At 37.7% G+C, this 18591-nt stretch overlaps 2 protein-coding genes across 4 annotated transcripts in view; both read left to right on the forward strand.

Annotated features, from left to right (window-relative positions):
- The first annotated feature begins 751 nt into the window (after positions 1-751).
- Positions 752-14702, forward strand: timp2b (TIMP metallopeptidase inhibitor 2b). The gene is made up of 5 exons (XM_041777651.1): positions 752-1066; positions 11209-11309; positions 11401-11506; positions 13090-13214; positions 13339-14702. The coding sequence occupies exons 1-5, from the start codon at positions 943-945 to the stop codon at positions 13534-13536; spliced, it is 654 nt and encodes a 217-aa protein (XP_041633585.1). The 5' UTR covers positions 752-942; the 3' UTR covers positions 13537-14702.
- Positions 14703-15913: 1211 nt separating this feature from the next.
- The window catches only part of usp36 (ubiquitin specific peptidase 36), a 29317-nt gene continuing 26639 nt past the window's right edge, over positions 15914-18591 (forward strand). For 2 of the 3 annotated variants that reach the window (XM_041817408.1, XM_041817410.1), the window contains exon 1: positions 15914-16016. The gene's annotated coding sequence lies outside the window, so the exon portion shown is untranslated. The remainder of the gene's footprint in view (positions 16017-18591) is intronic. The other variant, XM_041817409.1, reaches the window with a different exon arrangement.

Raw genomic sequence — 18591 nt, forward strand, 5'->3', positions numbered from 1 at the left:
AGAGAGCACCTGGAGAGCACTTTATCATATTCTGCCTACTGCGGGGTGCACTCTTAGGGGGGCTTCATCATGCAAAAGGAGCCCTGACCAATTACTGTTTGTTTTATTAATAATATATCATTATTAATCATTTTTGATTGGTCTTATACAATGTAATGTAATATTTTGAAAGGTTATATTTGATTTTATTAGCTGTAAGCCAGGTTTATAAGTATTTAAACAGGAAGAAATTGCACATTTTTATGTAAGTAATAAAGATGACAATGTCAATTTTTAATTAAAATAAAAATATATGTTTTTTTTTCTTTTTGAATAAATAAAAAAACAGAACTTTTCCATGATATGTATTTCATTTTTGTGATGCAAATGTGAGGTTTCTGCATTAGACTTGTTATCTTTCTGAGACTGGGGATAATTCTGGGCAGGAGTTCAAACTGTAAGTGTAAAAGTTGACCTAAAGGCCAGGGACATTGCTTAAGGGAACAAAAGAGAAATTGTGCGTGTGTGGGCTGTAATAGGTGACCTGACACATACTGTATGTGTCACGTCACCTCCGTGTTTACCATACCGGTAGTCACCCACCTCTTCATTCATCGTAAGAGTGGCAGAAAGTGACGGGAAATGTGGGTTGTATGTGAAAACTCTGGGAGCCCCTGACCTCTGCAGGGCTGCTGCTTCCTGACTGGCTGAGAGCGCAGCAGGGGGCGTGGCCTGTACTAAATAAAGAGCGCATGATGCCTGACGGTGGAAAACAGCCTGAGTGCTCAACGCAACAGGAACGAGCTCACTCTCATGCTTCTGCATCTCTGACTTTGACAAGTGGAGCGGCAGTCGTTCACTAGAAGCTAGGGAAACTTCTGATTAATTTCTTGTAGCTTTACCGGACTGCTCAAATTCGCTTCTTCACATTTCCCTGCCTAAGATTTAACACAGTTTTACAAGATGACCTGGACAGCGAACTTTGTCACTTTGGCCATTCTGTTCCTGTGGCGAGTGGAAGAAATCGCAGAAGCCTGCAGCTGCGCCCCGGTGCATCCTCAGCAGGCGTTTTGCAACTCAGATGTCGGTAAGTGAGAAAATAATGAATTTAAAGCAACATTTGCCTATAATTTCCTCGATTTTCTGTATTTGAGGGTCGTTTCATTGATTTCAGGCGGAAAACTTTCATCTCTTTGAGGGGGAAACCGTGCAAACTTGCCCTTGCTCTTGTGTTTACCATTACAGGGGGAGGAGGATGGAATTTTCTGTCTCTCACTCCTTTCTTTCCACTTCCCTCCCTCTCTTTTTTCCTGTGATAATCTGTTGATTTTCCTCTGTCTGTATGTGCAAAAATGCTGCTTAATTTTATGGCACTGGTCACTAACTCTTCGGGTGAGTTTTATAGTAAAATAGAAGCCCAAAATGTGAATATGTGCACTCTTTTTAGAGTGATTTCTTTCCATAGCCAGGCATTCTCTCTGGTAAGCATTTTTAGCCACAGAATAGCCTATTACTGAATTATTTTCCAACCCCCTTTTACCATTATTTGTGGAGGGCAGAAAGAATAAAAACAGAATAGCTGTGGTATTTGGAATCATCCTCCATGTGAAGCTGCAAAAGTCATCAGTCCTCCCTTTTTCTGCTCAGTGGTGGAGAGCATAATGTGTAGGGTTGTCAAAACCTGTGATTCCTTTAGTTTTTTCGACACCTTTCTCTTGTATTTTAATGAATAATATTGCTGAAAAGCACTCAAGCTTAAAATATAACCTATTTTATATGGCAGGTGGTTCAGAGAGAAAGGAATCCAGCAAAAAATGCAAGCAAACTCCTTGTCATGGTCTAAACTGCACAAATGTTTGTGATGTTTTAGCACCAGTAACTTATGACAGCTCCCATTAATGAGCACCTAGGACTTCTACTTTTGTTCCCATAGCATTAAATCAGGCATTGGTTTAGATAGATTTTTACGAGAATCACATTGAAGTTTACAACCTTGGTATCATAACCCTGCATCCATTATGATCTCTAAACTGCTATTTATTTGGTTCCTTTTCAAAGTACCTGGAACAAAACACTGCCTGTTGCTGCTTTCACCATCAGACCCTCCGCTGACGGTTGTCTCAACAGTGACCAGCCTGTGCAGCTATTTAAATCCGTCTTTGCTGAGGCTGGCTCTGTGTGTGTGGTATGTACACAGTAGCTGACTTATTCAAAGGTTTCTCTTTACCATTGGATTTTACCACTGAGGCTGAAGAAACCACATTATCCTGCTGGGGAGTTTACCGTAAGAGGAAAAGTGGGTTTTCAGCAGTTTGTGTTTGACCGTTTGTTGGAGATCATAGAAAGGTGCAAATGTGCAAGGAGGCTGATGTAGACACCCTGAGCCAGAGTGCTTCACTGCAAAAACTCAAAATCTTGGTAGACAGAGGTGGGCACACGTTGACCTGGCATGCCAGATAGACTGTTTCACATATCCATGGCATTGGCATCTGGCAGAGATGATGTTGCACATCTCCTGATAAGCTCTAGCATGCATTTTAAACTCGATAACACTACAGCAGTGCTGACCTGTACAGCTGCGCATGTCTACTACCGTATTTGTTTTTTGCTTTGAAAAGGCCATTCATAAACTCTTGCGACTATAGCTGCAACCTTTCTGATCTCTTTGAGGGCCGCCATTGTTAACCAGCTTGCAGAAAGGCTAAACTACGCCCAGAGCTATAGCATGTTCCTCCTCCAATGACACTGAGTGGTCCATTCATTCTCTACCTGGGAACAATCAAATCAAATTTCTCATTAACTCTTATTCTATTAACAAAAATGTTAACCTTGATAGCAGTTAATACTGCTCTTAATTTGTGGTGAACAGCATGAGTAACATCATAAGTAAATATTAAACAACCTGTTTAAAGTCCAACGTTCTGCCCCTGGGCTTTTTGTGTGTTTTTTCATGATCAATATTATTTACACAACTGTTGTGTGTAAGTTTTGCTCTTGCATCACTATAAAATTACAATTCTTGTGATTCTGACCACATTAACCATTTCAACACAGCAGCCATTATCTCTCTGCTGACAGATCGACAAAGTGATTTAAGGAGTCATTTCGGTTACTAATGTTCCAACAGAAATTGTCCTGCTGCATCAGAAAGGGCCCCGCCTTCAAATCAAGTAAAAGATTTAATCCATTTTAACCTAGATCCATAAAGATCCACGTATTACTTCAAATCTATAAACTTTACAAATTTCATGTTATCAAGTTTCTCTTCATATGCACAGTTCTGGGCATGTGCAGCTTGCATTTGTATCTTTTCTCCTTCCCTCGACTTGTAGCGCTCGTCCAGGTGGGACCAAGTGGTTCTCCTGGCCAGGGAAGGTCCAGCTGTACTGGCTGCCTCAACAATAGAATTGCCAGACTCAGAGGCCGTTTTCTTTGTAAATTTACCAAGAAAACAGTGTGACAACAGTGTTTGCGGACTGAGTCATCTGTTTGAAGAGTCATGCATGAATGAAATCTGCTGACTTAGGTGGGTGGGTTTTATTTGCGGTTGGTGGAGGTGAATTCAGGTAATGTACCTTGGATGAATGATAAGAGGATACATTTGTTAGTTATTTTTCAAGTTAACGTCCGTGTTATAAATCAATTAAAAAAATGTAACATCACTGTGCTCTGTTCAATTAGTAAATGTATATGTTCATTTGTATTGCACAGTAACAAATTCAGATCTTATTTAAACATGAAAAGGGCAAAAAGTAAGGCTTTTATTATGTGTATTCAGTAAGAAATTCCTACTTCACTTGAATAGTGCACCTTACTCTTAATCTTGCTCAGCCCCAATCCACAAAGGTCGTCCCGAACTGAAACACTTTAAACCAATCGCTGTCATTTGAGGAGAACGAGGCGGTAGCTACAGGCGGGGTTAAGTTGTCCTGTGAGTTGATAGCCTGAGCTGCTGCTAGTGTAGCAGTTAGCTCAGATGTAGCTATAGTAAAGTGGCATTTTTATCAGAGCTGGACAGCATTACTTTGTTGAATATAGAGCAAAGAACCAGACTGAAACCTTTCGCTGATCTGCTTTGACTTGAGATTGTGATTAACAGTTGGGGTTTAGTTGTACTGTAAACGGGTAAATACAATGCCACAGTAGTGTTTAGCTTGGAAGTAGCTGTAGAAAAGTGGCATTTTCATAAGTCCTCAACCACATTTCTTTATGTAAACAGGAGTCAAGAGCCATAACTGAAAGCGTCTCTTTGCAGAGGAGATGTTTTTGCATGTCTCCCAATGGGCTTTGGCAGGAATTTTAGCCACCGACAAACTTTGCTATTCAAAAACATGCCTATATACAGTAGCTCAGGATGGAGCCACTCGTGTCTACTAGCCTATTTTGTCTCGTTGCTCTGATATGTAAATCCATTGCATACATGCATGCAATAGGTATATAAAAACAGTCCATCTGTTGTGTCAGGTTACCTTCCTTTTAGACTCAGAGTAGAAACTTGCTCTCCCATTGGCAATGTTCTTTTTCACTTTTTATAAACTGTTCCGGCCAGACATTTTGCTTGAGATCCCTTAAAATAAGGGAACTTTCTGGATTTGGTCTGTGAATGTAGCATAGAATAATTAAATATATTTGATTAGAAGTTAGACAATAACATTTGCTAAGAGTTGAATTTTTGCACCACAAGGACTAGCTCACTTTAGTATCAAAGGTAAAGTGTAGGCCTTTAGATGTGTAAGACTACCACTGCAACCATAAATAAGTTAAAATAAACATTATTTATTATCCTGAACAAATCCACACAATAAAGCAAATGCACTCACTAGACTTTCATAATGATTCTTAATTAAAAGTGATACATTTGTAATCTTTGGCATAAATGTGCATTTTTTTTGTCTTAAAACAACATTTTTTCTATATCTTTTTATTTATTTCTAAAGCAGTGTATTTTAAATTCTTTTTCCAGTGTGTCGCAAAATGTGTGCAAGGAAGGAAAATATGGTGCAAAAGGTGTATGTATGGAAGCCTTAAGTGGACATATTTTAAAGTCATACATGCATTCTTTAGATTTCCTAAAATGAAAAGTAAATTATTTTGGATAACAAGCTAGATTTAACAAGATATCAAAAAAATTCCTTGTGAAATAACCACATTTCCATGCTGTCTTTGGAAAATAAGGTAAAAATGGAATGCATACATGCATTTCCTGTCATGCTGTCCTTTTAAACATGTTTATTTTATGCTGGCATTTTGGTTTTGTTCAAACTGCATATATAATATGATATTTCTTCCTACATTGAATTTATTTTCTCAGTGCCTGAGACCAAATCCAAACATTACCTTTACTACTCTTAACACCCACAACCCCACATACCTCATTACTGTGGTTAGACCCGCCTACTATCATAAACCTATTTTTACACTATCAGCCTTTCTTGGCCTAAAGGATGTTTAGAGTTGCATTTTTCATAAAAAATCTTCAAGTGCCATTGCAGATTTGAAAGGCTGTATTAGGTCCTGAGAGAAACCCTGTTAATTTGATGTTATAGCCATGTTAATTTGCCAGCTGCTGCACAGAAAATGATTGGGTGGCTGACTTTAAAAGGCAGAGATATGCTGCACTTAAAATTATGGCATGCTGAGGACTTTCCCTTTGTCTTGTCAGGTCTTTTTTACTTTACCATCCTTGTCTAAGATCCACTAAACTACTGGCAATTTGCATTTTTGTTGTGATTATTTACTTATTGGATAAAACACACGAGTAGTTTGTAGATGATGATTTGTATGGCACCTCCAGGGTGTTGCTGCACAAGTACTTAGCCTTCAGGAACCCATACTTACTGTCAGACAGTTTACTGAACTGAAAGTATTACTTAAGATGCACAGACGAGGAGTCAGTGTGTGTCTGGAACCGGCGGAAGATTACTCAAGAGTATGAGAAGATTGCAAACTTGTTTTTAGTGTTTTAACTGGAAATCTGAGGAGCTGTCAAAAAAAGGCATAATCTGCTTTATTCGAACTTTGATTTGTCATATAGAAGTTCCTTTTTTCTTTTGTTCTTTTTTTAGAAGTTTTTTATTTTATTTTTTATTTTTATTTCTATAATTTTTTTAGTCTTATTGTTTTATCTAATAAGCCGATTTATTTCTATATACATTGATTATTTGTGGAATTATTTAATATGCAAATTTATATTATTGTAAATATTTAATGCATTTTTATTTTGTACACTGTTTTGGCAGTAACTGATCTGTTCATGCCAATAAAGCAAATTGAAATTGAGATTGAAGTTCTAAAAATTAAGAGGCGTGGCGGAATAAAGTTAAAGTGTAATATATTAAAATGTCTAAATTAAACCTTTAGGTAGCCTCCAAAGTAGACGTCCTAATTTAGAGTGAGTCTGCATTTGCTGCTTATGATGGGTTTAATTTGTCTCTATAAAAAATGTAACAGAATGCAGTCTGATTGAACTCTGTAAAGTGTCTTGAGATTGCTTTTGTGATAATTTGACAAAGCGATAACTTTCATGGTTGAAGACTAAAGCCAGTTAAACTGCAGTACTATGAGTGTCCTCTAGAGGCTGGCTGCAAAAGCCCAAGATTGTACATACACCCATTCGAAAATGCTGTCTTTTACAGCAGAAATAAACATGCTTACAAGCTTCTTCAAATAATTATGTTTGGTCTGAATAGCTCTGATTTCACTGGCATTTATTGTAAGACAGGGGAATTCTTGCATAAGTTGTCCATTTTGATTCTATTAAGGATAAAGTTCATTGTACTCCAGACACATTTTTTCTGTGCTAACACTGCACAGGTCAATACAGGCTTTCCCAATCATGTGAAATTTTAGCTAGTATTTTTTCAAATCATTACTGTTTGTTTTTTTTCCCAAAGTTTCGCTCCTGACGAATGGTCATTGTTGCCTGTGGTAGAGGGATTTCGAGGCAGATAAACTCACGCTAATTTTATCTTTCACTCCAGTGTTTCTCAGAGAATCTCATTGCTACTGATGTGCATAGAAAGGCATGTCAGAATTTTCATCTGAATTATTCTCGTATCGTGCAGTTTTTCTCGCCACCCTTGGTGTGCAACGCCTTTAAAAGTTATGCATTATCAAGGGCGTGGCTGACCTGACTGATGGGCCGACGGCTGGTCTCTGTTAGCCAGGAAGCTAAAGGCCCAGCCTTAGCTCCAGACTATTGTCTGTTACTAGTATGAAAGCATTTTAATTAGGTGCTACTCTCATAGGCTTCAAAAGAGAGATTCAGAAAGTAATGGGTGATGTAAGTAAAACTACACTTGTGTTTTTTTCTTACAGTTTAAGGATCTGATGCTTTACAAATGAAAAAGGCTCGATTGAGTAGGAAAATCATCCAAACTCGAGTTGGAACATCTAGCTTTTAACCTTGTTGACTTGGCCATGTTATCGGATTTTACTGCCGTGTCTTTTCTCCCTTTTGTTACAAAAACAAAATATCAACTGGCAAAAATTAACATGTATCTGCATTTATCATTTCAAAGCAGCAGAGAGATACTCCTAGGTACATAAATTCCAAGCCCTCCCTTGAGATTTGCTGAACCATCATATGCTACTTTCATATTGTTTGCTGTTTTTATTTCACAATTCTGACAAATATTTTTTCCAGAGAAGGGAAAAATGATAAGTGATCTCGAAAGGACACTGGCTCAAACGTGATTTCCGATATGACCTCAACCTGTGCTTCCAGCTGTGTAAACAAGAGCTGACATTAAAACCAGATTTAACATGTGCATGCTGTGTCAAAGGCTGCTTTGAGAGCAAGTATTACTGATGATAGTGCATAAAATCAATCTGGTCAGCAGTTTTATACTTACTAAGCACATTAATGATTCTGTGCAGAATAGCTCAGCTTTCTTGCAACTCATGAGCATTTGCATGTCCAACTTCATGTTCAACTCACAAATGGAGAAAAGAAGGAAACCATAAAAATGTTATGGCGGCTGTAGACTGTCGCCTTTAGATTTTATCAGGTGATGCCATGGGCTCATAACTATGAAATTTCTTTCCTCAAGTGAATACAAGTGGATTAAATCCTAGTCTCCTCAGAAAGACTCAAAACAGGATTCAGTTTAAACTTGTAGTTTCTCATTCACAGTCTGACCACTTTGCGGCTTCTCAGAGAGGAAAGTGCATGTACAAGCTCTGCAATTACATGACATTTGCTTTCTTCTCTTTTTCCCTTTGTTTTTTAAAGCACTCTCAAGCCCACAACACTGTACAAAATAATGTGCTTATGGTTTCTTAAACTAGAAAATGACACGGTTCTCTTAATTCCTAGTTTTCTGCATCATCTTTTTTAAAGAGCTTTGTCAGCTTGTAAACATCAACATGTACTGTGAGATGTGCTGTATATCAGCATATCTAAAGCAGCAATATGTTACTTTTCCACTTTAAAACAGTAGTTTTAGAGTTAGTCTAGTACAAAAAACTTTTAACCAGGAGAAAAGCATCTATATCTACAGAGGATCCTGGTTCCCTGCTTTCAGCACTGTGTAACTTTGCCAGTGCCACTGCTGTTCTATCACTACAACTGCATACAGCTTTACAGCGCTAGTTCACACATCAGTCTTCGGCTAAAAAGAAGCCAGGTAGACTGTCTGTGCTATATGATTCAATGGCTGTGGCCCAGTGATGGGCTGTCCATGAATGAGCTGATTCAAAGAACTGGCTCTTTTACGTGAACAATAAGATCCGGATCCTGTTCGAGTATTCCCGTTCGATATAAAGCCAAACTGGTACCCAAATGAAGAGCTGTTTGGGAGCCAAAAAAGTCTTCTCCAGATCACTGAAAAGAGACACAATTCCCATCACTAAGAAAGTCTTCTAACCCAAGTTTTGTCTCAGATGTCAGGATTAGAAACATAATGTGTAAGAGCAAATATAGAAGACGAAAAATAAAGAGAATCTGTTCATTTTTGTGCAAAAAAAGTTAAAATTTTTAGAAAAAAAGATCCAAGTTTTTTATAGTATTATTTATACAGTTTGTATTGCAAAGTTATTAATTCAGATTTTCTGGGGAAAAAAATAGAAATTTCTTAAATTTTGACAATAGAAACGTACAAATTTCAAGTTTTCAAAGTCGTACATTTACAACAGTGCAAAGTGAAAACATTTACAAGAAACCAAACTTAGAACAGTATTTTTGTTTTCAGCTTTACTACGTTTTAATCTCAAAAACTCTACATTTTGTTTCACATGCATTTACAACTTTTAAAGTGTAAAAACTTTTTTGTCATGAATTTAAAGCTTTTTAAAGTTTTTGGGGTTTTTCTTGAAAAGTAAAAGATATGTATGATAATGGATAGTTCAAACAGAAGGTAGGCCTTTCTTTTGTTGGGATTTTGTCATGAAAACAATTAAAATTGACTTTTTTTTTCCACTGAGAGAACATTGATGGGCACCAAAGTGTGCACCAGCTGAAATCCAGACAACCTGTTGCTTTAATTGGAGGCTTTTAAAACATTTGACCCCCTCAGAAAACAAACAATATTGATAGTGATTCAGTGAATAAAGAAAAAAACAGAGTATTTTATTTGTAAATTATTTCATATGTAATAATTTTAACATGGACGTTGTATTAGTTAAGAGCAGTAGTCTTTAAGATTTGAATGTTTAATTCAGTTTAATAAGCCAACCTTGTTTAAATGTATAGATCATTTTCTTAAGCCCCATTTTTCAGTGTTATTTACATACTGCTCATATTTTCACCTGCCCTACTTTAGACTAGTAAGAGGAGAAGTTCAGTGTGTGTGATTCTGCACACTCAGGCAAAGGGGATTACCACTAATCCACTGTGCAGCCCAAAAAGTTGGACACTTTCTGCTCTCAGCACTTCTCACTCAGAGTTTTTGAAGGATTTGGTGAAGCAGAATCTCTTTTACTTGGTCCACTTTGTTGTTTCATAACGTCCCTTTAGTGTACAGCTCGTAATTCTGCCACTTTAAATCAGCTGTGTGGCAGTTTAGATTTGACAGTTTTATATGTTGCACATTTTCTATCTCTCTTTGGGCTTCATGCCTCCTCTTTTTCTTGTCAACCTGATGATTGTGACTATATTGCATTAAAAGTTTGTCTCCTCCCTTTACACACGTAGGATATTGCTACACCAGTGCTACCTCTGCTTTTTAACTTGTCTGTTTTCCTCTGATCATGTGCATGGAGAACGCAGCACTCCATCTGTGCACACTCTTATTTTCCCCCTGTTTTCCTTTTTTCTTTAGAGTCCGTTCTTTAGATCCTTAAAAGGAGATGTTCTCTAAGCTTGTATTGTCATTGAATTAGGGCACATGTGGCTTGCAGCCTCATACCTTTCATCAAATAAAAAGCAAATAAAACGACTGGATCTTATTTGGTGAGGAGGCAGGCTGGAGATGGTGCGCAGCACCCAGTAGCAGCCACCTTGGAAAAGAAAGGACTGTGAGAACATCTGGTTGTGATTAGCAAGCTTCTTCCACTTAAAAGATTTTCAGTATGACTTTATAAACCTTTTTTTCTCTGTAGCAGTCATGTGACTGCAGATTAATCACTACAACTTGCATTTTTCCCGTAATCCATACATCTCCAGCTCTGACTGGCACACGCTCAATGCTTTACTGTACTTGATCATTAAGATTCACATGATAAGAGCAGTGCTTGTGAAGTCTATGAGTCATATTTTTTTTTTAGCTCAAAGGCTCATCTCTATGGCTCTGATAATATTTTTCCACTTGATCCAGTGTATTTTTTCCCCTTCTGAATCTGGAAGGCACGACTTTAGAGCACAGAGAAGAGAGAGGGAAAGGAGTTAGAGGAGGGAGAGGTTGATTTGCATGTCAGCACCTCTCTCCAGACAGAGAAGCAGGTCGGCAGAGAGGCCTGGGGGCGAGGGGAGCATTCTAGTTCAGCTTTTTCAAAAGATTGCTGACTAGCTTCCTCCTGTGTCGGCCCAGCAGCCTGGGAGCAGGCGGCGCACATTCCTTCCTCTGATTGCAGCTGATGAAACACTCATGTGCCTCTGTCTTCCCAGCACCTGGCACATGCAAACTCTTAAGATCCAAGCCGCAGCAATTGGTCGTAGCCAACACTAGCATGCCAAACCAGGGCGGGGCTTCGTTCAGACCCAGATCCATCTCAGTTTTCCCGCATCAATAGGTTGAACTTTTATTTTTTTTAAAGTGAAATTAATTTAAAGATGCTTTGTTTTGTCTCCAGTTATCAGGGCGAAGGTTGCTGCACAGGAAGAAGTCGGCATTGGAGATGACATCTATGGAAACTCTATCACACGGATCAAGTATGACATCAAACAGATCAAGGTACATCGGATTAAGATATTATTTTCTTGCAACAACACAAATCTGATTCCAACATGACTCTGAATGTTCTTCTCTCTGTTTGTTTTATCAGATGTTCAAAGGTCCCAACCAGGCTATCGAAACCATCTACACCGCCCCCACCGCTTCGCTGTGTGGAGTGACTCTGGAGGGAAACAACAAAGAATATTTGATCACAGGTAAGGCGTCTGACACAGTCATTTATATTGTATAATAATTTGCTACTGTTTTGATGCCGTGTGTTTTTAAAACCATTCAGTCTGTTTGTGAAATGATTAATTGTATCGAGAAGTTCCAAAAAAATCCTACTGTTTTCTTCAAAAAAGTGTATTGGAGAGGGATGACTCCCATCAGAAATGCTAAATTGCACAAATACATTAGTTGCCAACATTTTTATGCCATTTAGGCAATGGAAATGACTTTTTCTTACCATTTTGGTTAAACAAAACAATGAAATTACCCATTGGGTACCTGGGACTTCTGTTTTTGTTGCTATGGTATCAAAACAGGTGTCTGAAGTGATACAGTGCCTATAAAAAGTATTTACCTCTTGGATGTTTTACCCTTTTATTGATTTTATAAATCAATCATGGTCAATATAATTTGACTTTTTGCAAAAAAAAAAAAAACCTTCTTTAATGTCAAAGTGAAAACAGATTACTCTAAAGTAAAAGGTTCAGCCCAGTAGTGCTAGTAGTCTCATATTTAGCGAAATGGGATCACCTGAGTGCAGTGAATGTGTCTCAAGCAATTGTAGTATAAAGACACGTGTCACCATGAAGACAAAAGAACACTCCAAGCAACTCCAAGAAAAGGTTGTTGAAAAGTTTAAGTCAGAGGATGGATACAAAAAAAATTCAAGGCACTGAATATCCCTGGAGTTCAGTTAAATCCATCATCATGAAATGGATGGAAAATAGCTCATGTGTAAATATGTCTAGATCAGGCTGTCCTCCCAAACTGAGTGACCGTGCAAGAAGGAGACTAGTGAGAAAGGCCACCAAGACACCTATGACTACTCTGAAGCAGTTCCAAGCTTCGGCAGCTGAGATGGAAGAAACTCTGCATACAACAACTGTTGCTCAGGTTCTTCACCAGTCAAATCTTTTTGGGATGGTCAGAGATAAAGCCACTGTTGAAGAAAACTCACATTAAATCTGGACTACAGGTCCCCAAAATGCCTGTGGGAGACCTCATGGTCAAGTGGAAGAAAGTTCTTTGTTCTGATGAGACCAAAATGGTGCTTTTTAGCCATCAGACAAGACGCTATAAACACAGCACATCACCACAAACACACCACCCCTACTGTGATGCATGGTGGTAGCAGCATCATGCTGTTGAGATGCTTCTCAGCAGCTGGCTGTGGAAGGCTTGTAAAGGTAGAGGGTAAATGAATGTTGCAAAATATAAGAAAATCCTGGAGGACAATCTTATTCTGCAAGAGAACTACAGTGTGGGAGATTTATTTTCCAGTAAGACAATAACCCAAAGCATACAGCAAAAGCTACACAGAAATGGTTTAAAGACAACAAGGTGAATGTTCTGGAGTGGCAGAGTCAAAGTTCAGACTTCAATCCAAAACAGTATTTGTGGCTGGACTCAAAAAGGGCTAAAGGATAGGATCAACAAAAGGGTAAAATGTCTAAGGGGATGAATACTTTTAATAGGCACTGTATCCAAGTTAAAATTGTGATATCCTGGCAACCATGTTGCCCATTATGAAATCTAACAATTGTATTGTTCCTGGCTTCTTCCCTTGCAGGCAGACTGCAGAGCGACGGGACAATGTATGTCACACTGTGTAACTTCATCATGCCTTGGGAGGATCTGAGTATGACCCAGAAGAAGAGCCTGACTCAGCGCTATGAAATGGGCTGTGATTGCAAGGTAGAAAAGTTCAAAATATATTTTCAGCAAAGCAGAATTAGCCACTTCTGAGCAACCGCGAGCTAAAATAATCTTAAAAGCTGTAAGCACAATCCCTGATCATGCTCTCCTTTCTGTTCCTCAGATCACTCGCTGCACCTCCATCCCCTGCACGCTCAGCAGCCCGTCCGAGTGCCTGTGGTTGGACTGGGTGCTTGGCAGGACAGTCAATGGAGACCAGGCCAAATACTTTGCTTGTATTAAGAGGAGCGATGACTCTTGTGCTTGGTACAGAGGGTCAGCGCCGCCCAAAAGGGAGTTCCTGGACATCGAAGACCCTTAGCTCCACTGTTGACTTGTAGTCTGTTAAGACAGACTACGATATAAATACCAAAAACATCAATAAATACACAAAGCAAATGTTTTCTCCTGGTTAAAAAGCCATGGGGTGTGTGCTCTGTGGTGAAGTCCAAAGGGTGAAATTGTTTAATTTGCAGGACTTAGAATGTTTTTTGACAGTCTTATGAATTCAGCACTTTCAGACACTTCTACTCATAAAGCCAAAGCACTTCATCATAAACCACCCCTCCTTCTGCTGAAATAAAGTCATAATCATTTTTAACTTTTACTGTTTTTTGGCATTTTTGTTTTTGTGCTACCATGACTTATTTTAATCAAAGGCAGTGATTATATTGACATAGTGCTACACAAACATACCCATCAGTTAAAGAGTAACCTTTCAGTGAGTCTGTTATCAGAAATGACTTGTGGTGGAATAATGTGCCCTGATTTGAGACAGCAGAGCTATCCCAAAGAGCGTGGGCTGACCGTCGCAAGTTCCGATAATTATTATTCCCATTTTTTAAAACAGTGTGGCTAACTGGCTTTGATTAAATGTCTTGTTTTAGATAGTCCTGACTAGAAAAGAAAGCACTTTTAACACAATTGCCATATTTTCTATACTGGAAGCTGTCTGAAAAAGAGGATTGAATCCTTCTTTTCGGTAATTACATTTCTTCTCTTTGTTCTGCTTTGGTGTAAGAGCATATTTAATTTAAGGAGGTTATATGACTGATCATATTTAATTGAAGAAAAGCCACATTTTAATGTTTATTTTGACAAATGACAGCATCAGTATTTTGTAAAAAGAACACACATTTTTACAGTATTAATAAAACATAGTTTTTATGTGCATTAAAGGTCAAATTGTTGATCTAATTGTAACGAATCATGGATTTTACTGCACCGCCTCTGATGTGACCATAAAAGTATTGAACAGATGTTTTGTAACTTTGATAATTGATATGAGTCTGTAAAATTATTCTTCATTTGAAACTGTAGTCAAGTATGCTGTCTTGTGCTGGTTTCACATGAGACTTTTGAGGTGATTTTTGCATGCATGTCCTTTTGAAACAATACTGTACATGTTTTTTTTTTTTTTTTTTTTTTTACTATAATATTAAATGCCAAACCCTGTTTTAATCCTTTGCAATGTCTTTTAATCAATTTCACAACTATTTAATTCATATTTAATTACAAATTCAAGCATAACACCCCAGTTTAAACAAAGGGGCACTGCGTAAATAAAAACAATGCAATGATTTGCAAATCTCAAACTTACATTCCGTTCCCAATCGAGCATAAAAAGCATATCATATGTTGCAACTGAGACATTTAGCCTTTCATGAAAAATATTAACTCATTTAAATTTGGTTTCACCAGAATGGTAAAATGTCTAAGTTTCAGCATCTGTTATTTTGTTTTATTCTATTGGAAATAAAATATGGATTTATGAAATGTGGAAATCACTGCATCCAGTTTTTATTTACATTTTACAGAGCCAAACTTTTTGGGAACCGGGCTTGTAGATCACAGTAGAGCATGTACAAGGCTATATTTTGCAGGTAGAAACAAACGTTGCTTTTGTTTAAAAAGGGACAAGTCATTTGCAACCGACTAACGATGCGTAATACCAAACAAAATCCATAATTTTCAGCGTGTTTCAGACATGAAAAATAATGGAGGCATTTCAGCTGCAGCTGCTGCCATAGCAATCTGCTGCCGCCTGGTGGAGAAATAATGAAATACACACAAATTCCCTCACGAGCCTCTGCATGTGAACAGATATGAAAATATCGATGGGATACCTTCAGGTTTTCACGCTTAAGATTTGAGATTTTAAAACTGTTACTACTCATAGGTGTGATAATAAAACTCAGAATGACATTTCAGATAAGATCAGAAAACAGAGCAATTGAGAGAAATATTGATTATTATGGTGATTACGTAAATATGCACGTATAAAAGTACATTATGAGTCAGTTAGAGCTATACATTAATAGATTTTTAGTTAAATCCAACTGCACTGAAGGGGGACATGTTCAATGGATATCAAATGAATGATATTTACTGGTTTTCTTTTTAACATATATGGTCAAAGCAGCACATGTGGAGAAACAGATTCATCTAAAAGACGTTGTGTGTCGGCGCAAGGCAATGATGAAGTACAAACATAGCATGATAGAATTTTTCATGTCGCGTTTTTACATTGAAAATTGTTATAGTATCTCGCCGAGAATTGCATCAATGGTAAACAGCGCTGGCTGGAAGTCACTTGCGACAGCGCTACGTCAGTTTGAACGCTGATTGGCTGAACCTTTCAGCTACGGCGTGACCTGTTCTCCGATTGGTCCTTTTTTACCGTCAGTCAGCGTTTGCTCCGCCCTTTGATAATGCAGCATGGGCGAAAATACCAGAGTCGAAAGCTGCAGCTGAGGAAGCGGACCCGTGTACTGTCAACGGTTTTTGACGGTTGAACGTAAGGTGAGTGAATGAATGCAGTTTTTTTATATGCTCAATATTCGTAACTGTATGTTTGAAGTGTTTTGTAATAAACTAAGCGGTTAGTATATGGCGGTTCGGGATTGTTAGCCACCTGGACGCTGAGATGCTAACCCACATTGCAGCACTGAGGGAGGTTTGAGGCTTCGCCACGTTAAGCTAGCTCGCTGGCTATTTTTTAGCTGACACCGTCAAGCGATTAAAGACAGAAATTGACACTGCGAGTAGCAGGAAGAATCCCACATTTCAAGATTTTAAAGGAAAGAGCATGTCGAAATATTTTTGATGTTTTGTAAAGAAGCTTTGACTGTTGATCTCGACATGAACGTAGCTCTGGTTTATTAGCGACCTAGCATTTAAACCATGATCACTGGCCCCAAAGTGTTGACTCCAGGTGGTATTTTACTGTTACCATATTTGATAGCGATAATCTGAAACAAAATCTCTATAATAAACCGGACAGCTAGCTACATAATCCAACAGTTTTCATTTGAGGGCTTTTAAAAGCGAAGCACTACCCATGCCGCCTTCAGGTGCTTCCCATAAAGTCAGGCGTTCGCAATATTCCATGTGTGGCAACGTGTGATTTCAAGGGATTATCGATCAATATAGCCGTATGAGTGAAAAAGATCTAATGAGTGCATGTATTTAGTAATCCGCCGAGTACTTGGTTCATCATCATTCAAAAATAATTTCTCTATCTGAGTAGATTTTAATCAAATTCTGCATGTAGACTTTGTAGTTGATGATACATTTCCGTATGCATGATATCAAAATTGTCTGTTTTTTTTAGAAAGTGTGTGAAGTCACCACGGCACTCACCGTGTCCTCGCTGTAGCTGAATGATATCCAAAGATCAAGGCATATAAAACTTATCACACTGGTAACAGACTGACACCTTAAACATTTTTAACGATAAATGTACTGACAATTATCATATGTTTACGTTTCCTTGTTGTGTCTAAAAACAATTGCATGAGGGGACAGTGATTTCTGTATTTTCCAAAGTTAGGCCTGTTATGTTTTGCCTGCAGTTTAAAACACGAAATTGTTCATTTTGCCATGATAAGATTTGCTGCAGTATTTGATAAAAATGTGCAATTGCAATTAGACTGGACAATTTGCATTTTACAATTGCAATTATGTTATAGTGTATAAATGGTGTAAGGAAATCATTTTGCTTGGTTATCAAGGAAAATGCAGAGAATGATAGTTTTGAAGTGTGTTTCTCAACTCAGAACATACAGATATTAAATAACATAACTATACAAACATTAGGTTTTTAAAGTACAGATTTCAAAATAACTTAATATTTCTTTTTTATATATATAAGTACTTCTGCAAAGTGCAATAGTGCCATTATTGTAAACTTCAAGGTCTTTCTGCAGGCATTTTTGTAAACCTTTCAGAAATTTAGTAACGCAGCCTTTTATGTGATTATGCAGTTGCACAGTCTGATATCATGATTGCATGGTCATTATTAGATTAATTGTGCAGGACTAATGATATGCAATATATTTAAGTTGTTAGAAATGGAGAACGGAACAATTCCACATGTTTAAAATAAACTGAAACAAGTGAATATTTGACACTTTTGCATGGGAAAGTACTTGGAACTAATGTGATTGCAAAAAAACATTTAGTTTGCATCATCTCATGTAAAACAATATGTTTAAGCTCTTGTTTAATGTCCACTTTGTGTGACTATTTAGCAACCATCCAAGTTGGGTTCTAAAGACAACTAGTTCAAAATGCATTTTAAGATGTCTTGGCATGAACATAGGAATCTGGTACCAACATTTAACCGGTACCAACACATCTGATAGCGAGATCTGAACTACATCACAGATATCAATATGTCATTTCTATACCCTGCCACCCAAATTGAAAGGCAAGAAAAACATTATGGAATTTGTGTGATTTATGTGTTAAGTTACACTGGGTCCCTTTTCTTAAACCTTGTTCTGCAAATCAGTTATGATACAGGCACCGTATAAGAAGTATCGATTTAGCACAGGTTTAAGAAAAAACCCAAATGATACCCATCCCTCAGGATGTCTCCAATATGTTGAGTTTATTGATGATTAGTCTGTAGAACAAGCTGCGTGGTGAAATGTTAAGACTTTACTTCTCAACACTCAAGTAACGTTTTGTTGCAAATCACAACATCTTGCTGACAGAATATTTTTTCCTGATTCCTTCATCATATCAGCCCAGTCTGACTTAAGGTTGTCAGTGTTGAGTGTATTTCCCAAGGATTATAAATTAGGGGTGCATGATATCGGTATTGGGAGGTATTTGCTTAAAAAGGGAATTATCGGTATTGGCAGATATTTACATTTTTGCAGATTTTTACAGTCAGTATTTTGGCAATGAAAATATCATACAAATTGTATTCACCATACAAACAAACTAGAGTTTTAGGCTGAACCCACAGACCTTTTTCTTTATTCATCATCATTTCTTACACTTACAGGGTATTTTAAGGACTAAAATTTGGTAATTTTTTTCACCTTCAGATTTTAAATTGTGCATTTTGAGGACTGAAGTTTTACAT

Source organism: Cheilinus undulatus, linkage group 21 (genome assembly GCF_018320785.1).
Source record: "Cheilinus undulatus linkage group 21, ASM1832078v1, whole genome shotgun sequence".
NCBI lineage: Eukaryota > Metazoa > Chordata > Actinopteri > Labriformes > Labridae > Cheilinus > Cheilinus undulatus.

Excerpts from the sequence above, each read along its gene's own strand:
- timp2b (XM_041777651.1), top strand. The coding sequence starts at position 943 with ATGACCTGGACAGCGAACTTTGTCACTTTGGCCATTCTGTTCCTGTGG. Across the intron at positions 11,310-11,400 it reads ATGACATCAAACAGATCAAG|ATGTTCAAAGGTCCCAACCA; the intron begins GTACATCGGATT and ends TTGTTTTATCAG. Across the intron at positions 11,507-13,089 it reads CAAAGAATATTTGATCACAG|GCAGACTGCAGAGCGACGGG; the intron begins GTAAGGCGTCTG and ends CTTCCCTTGCAG.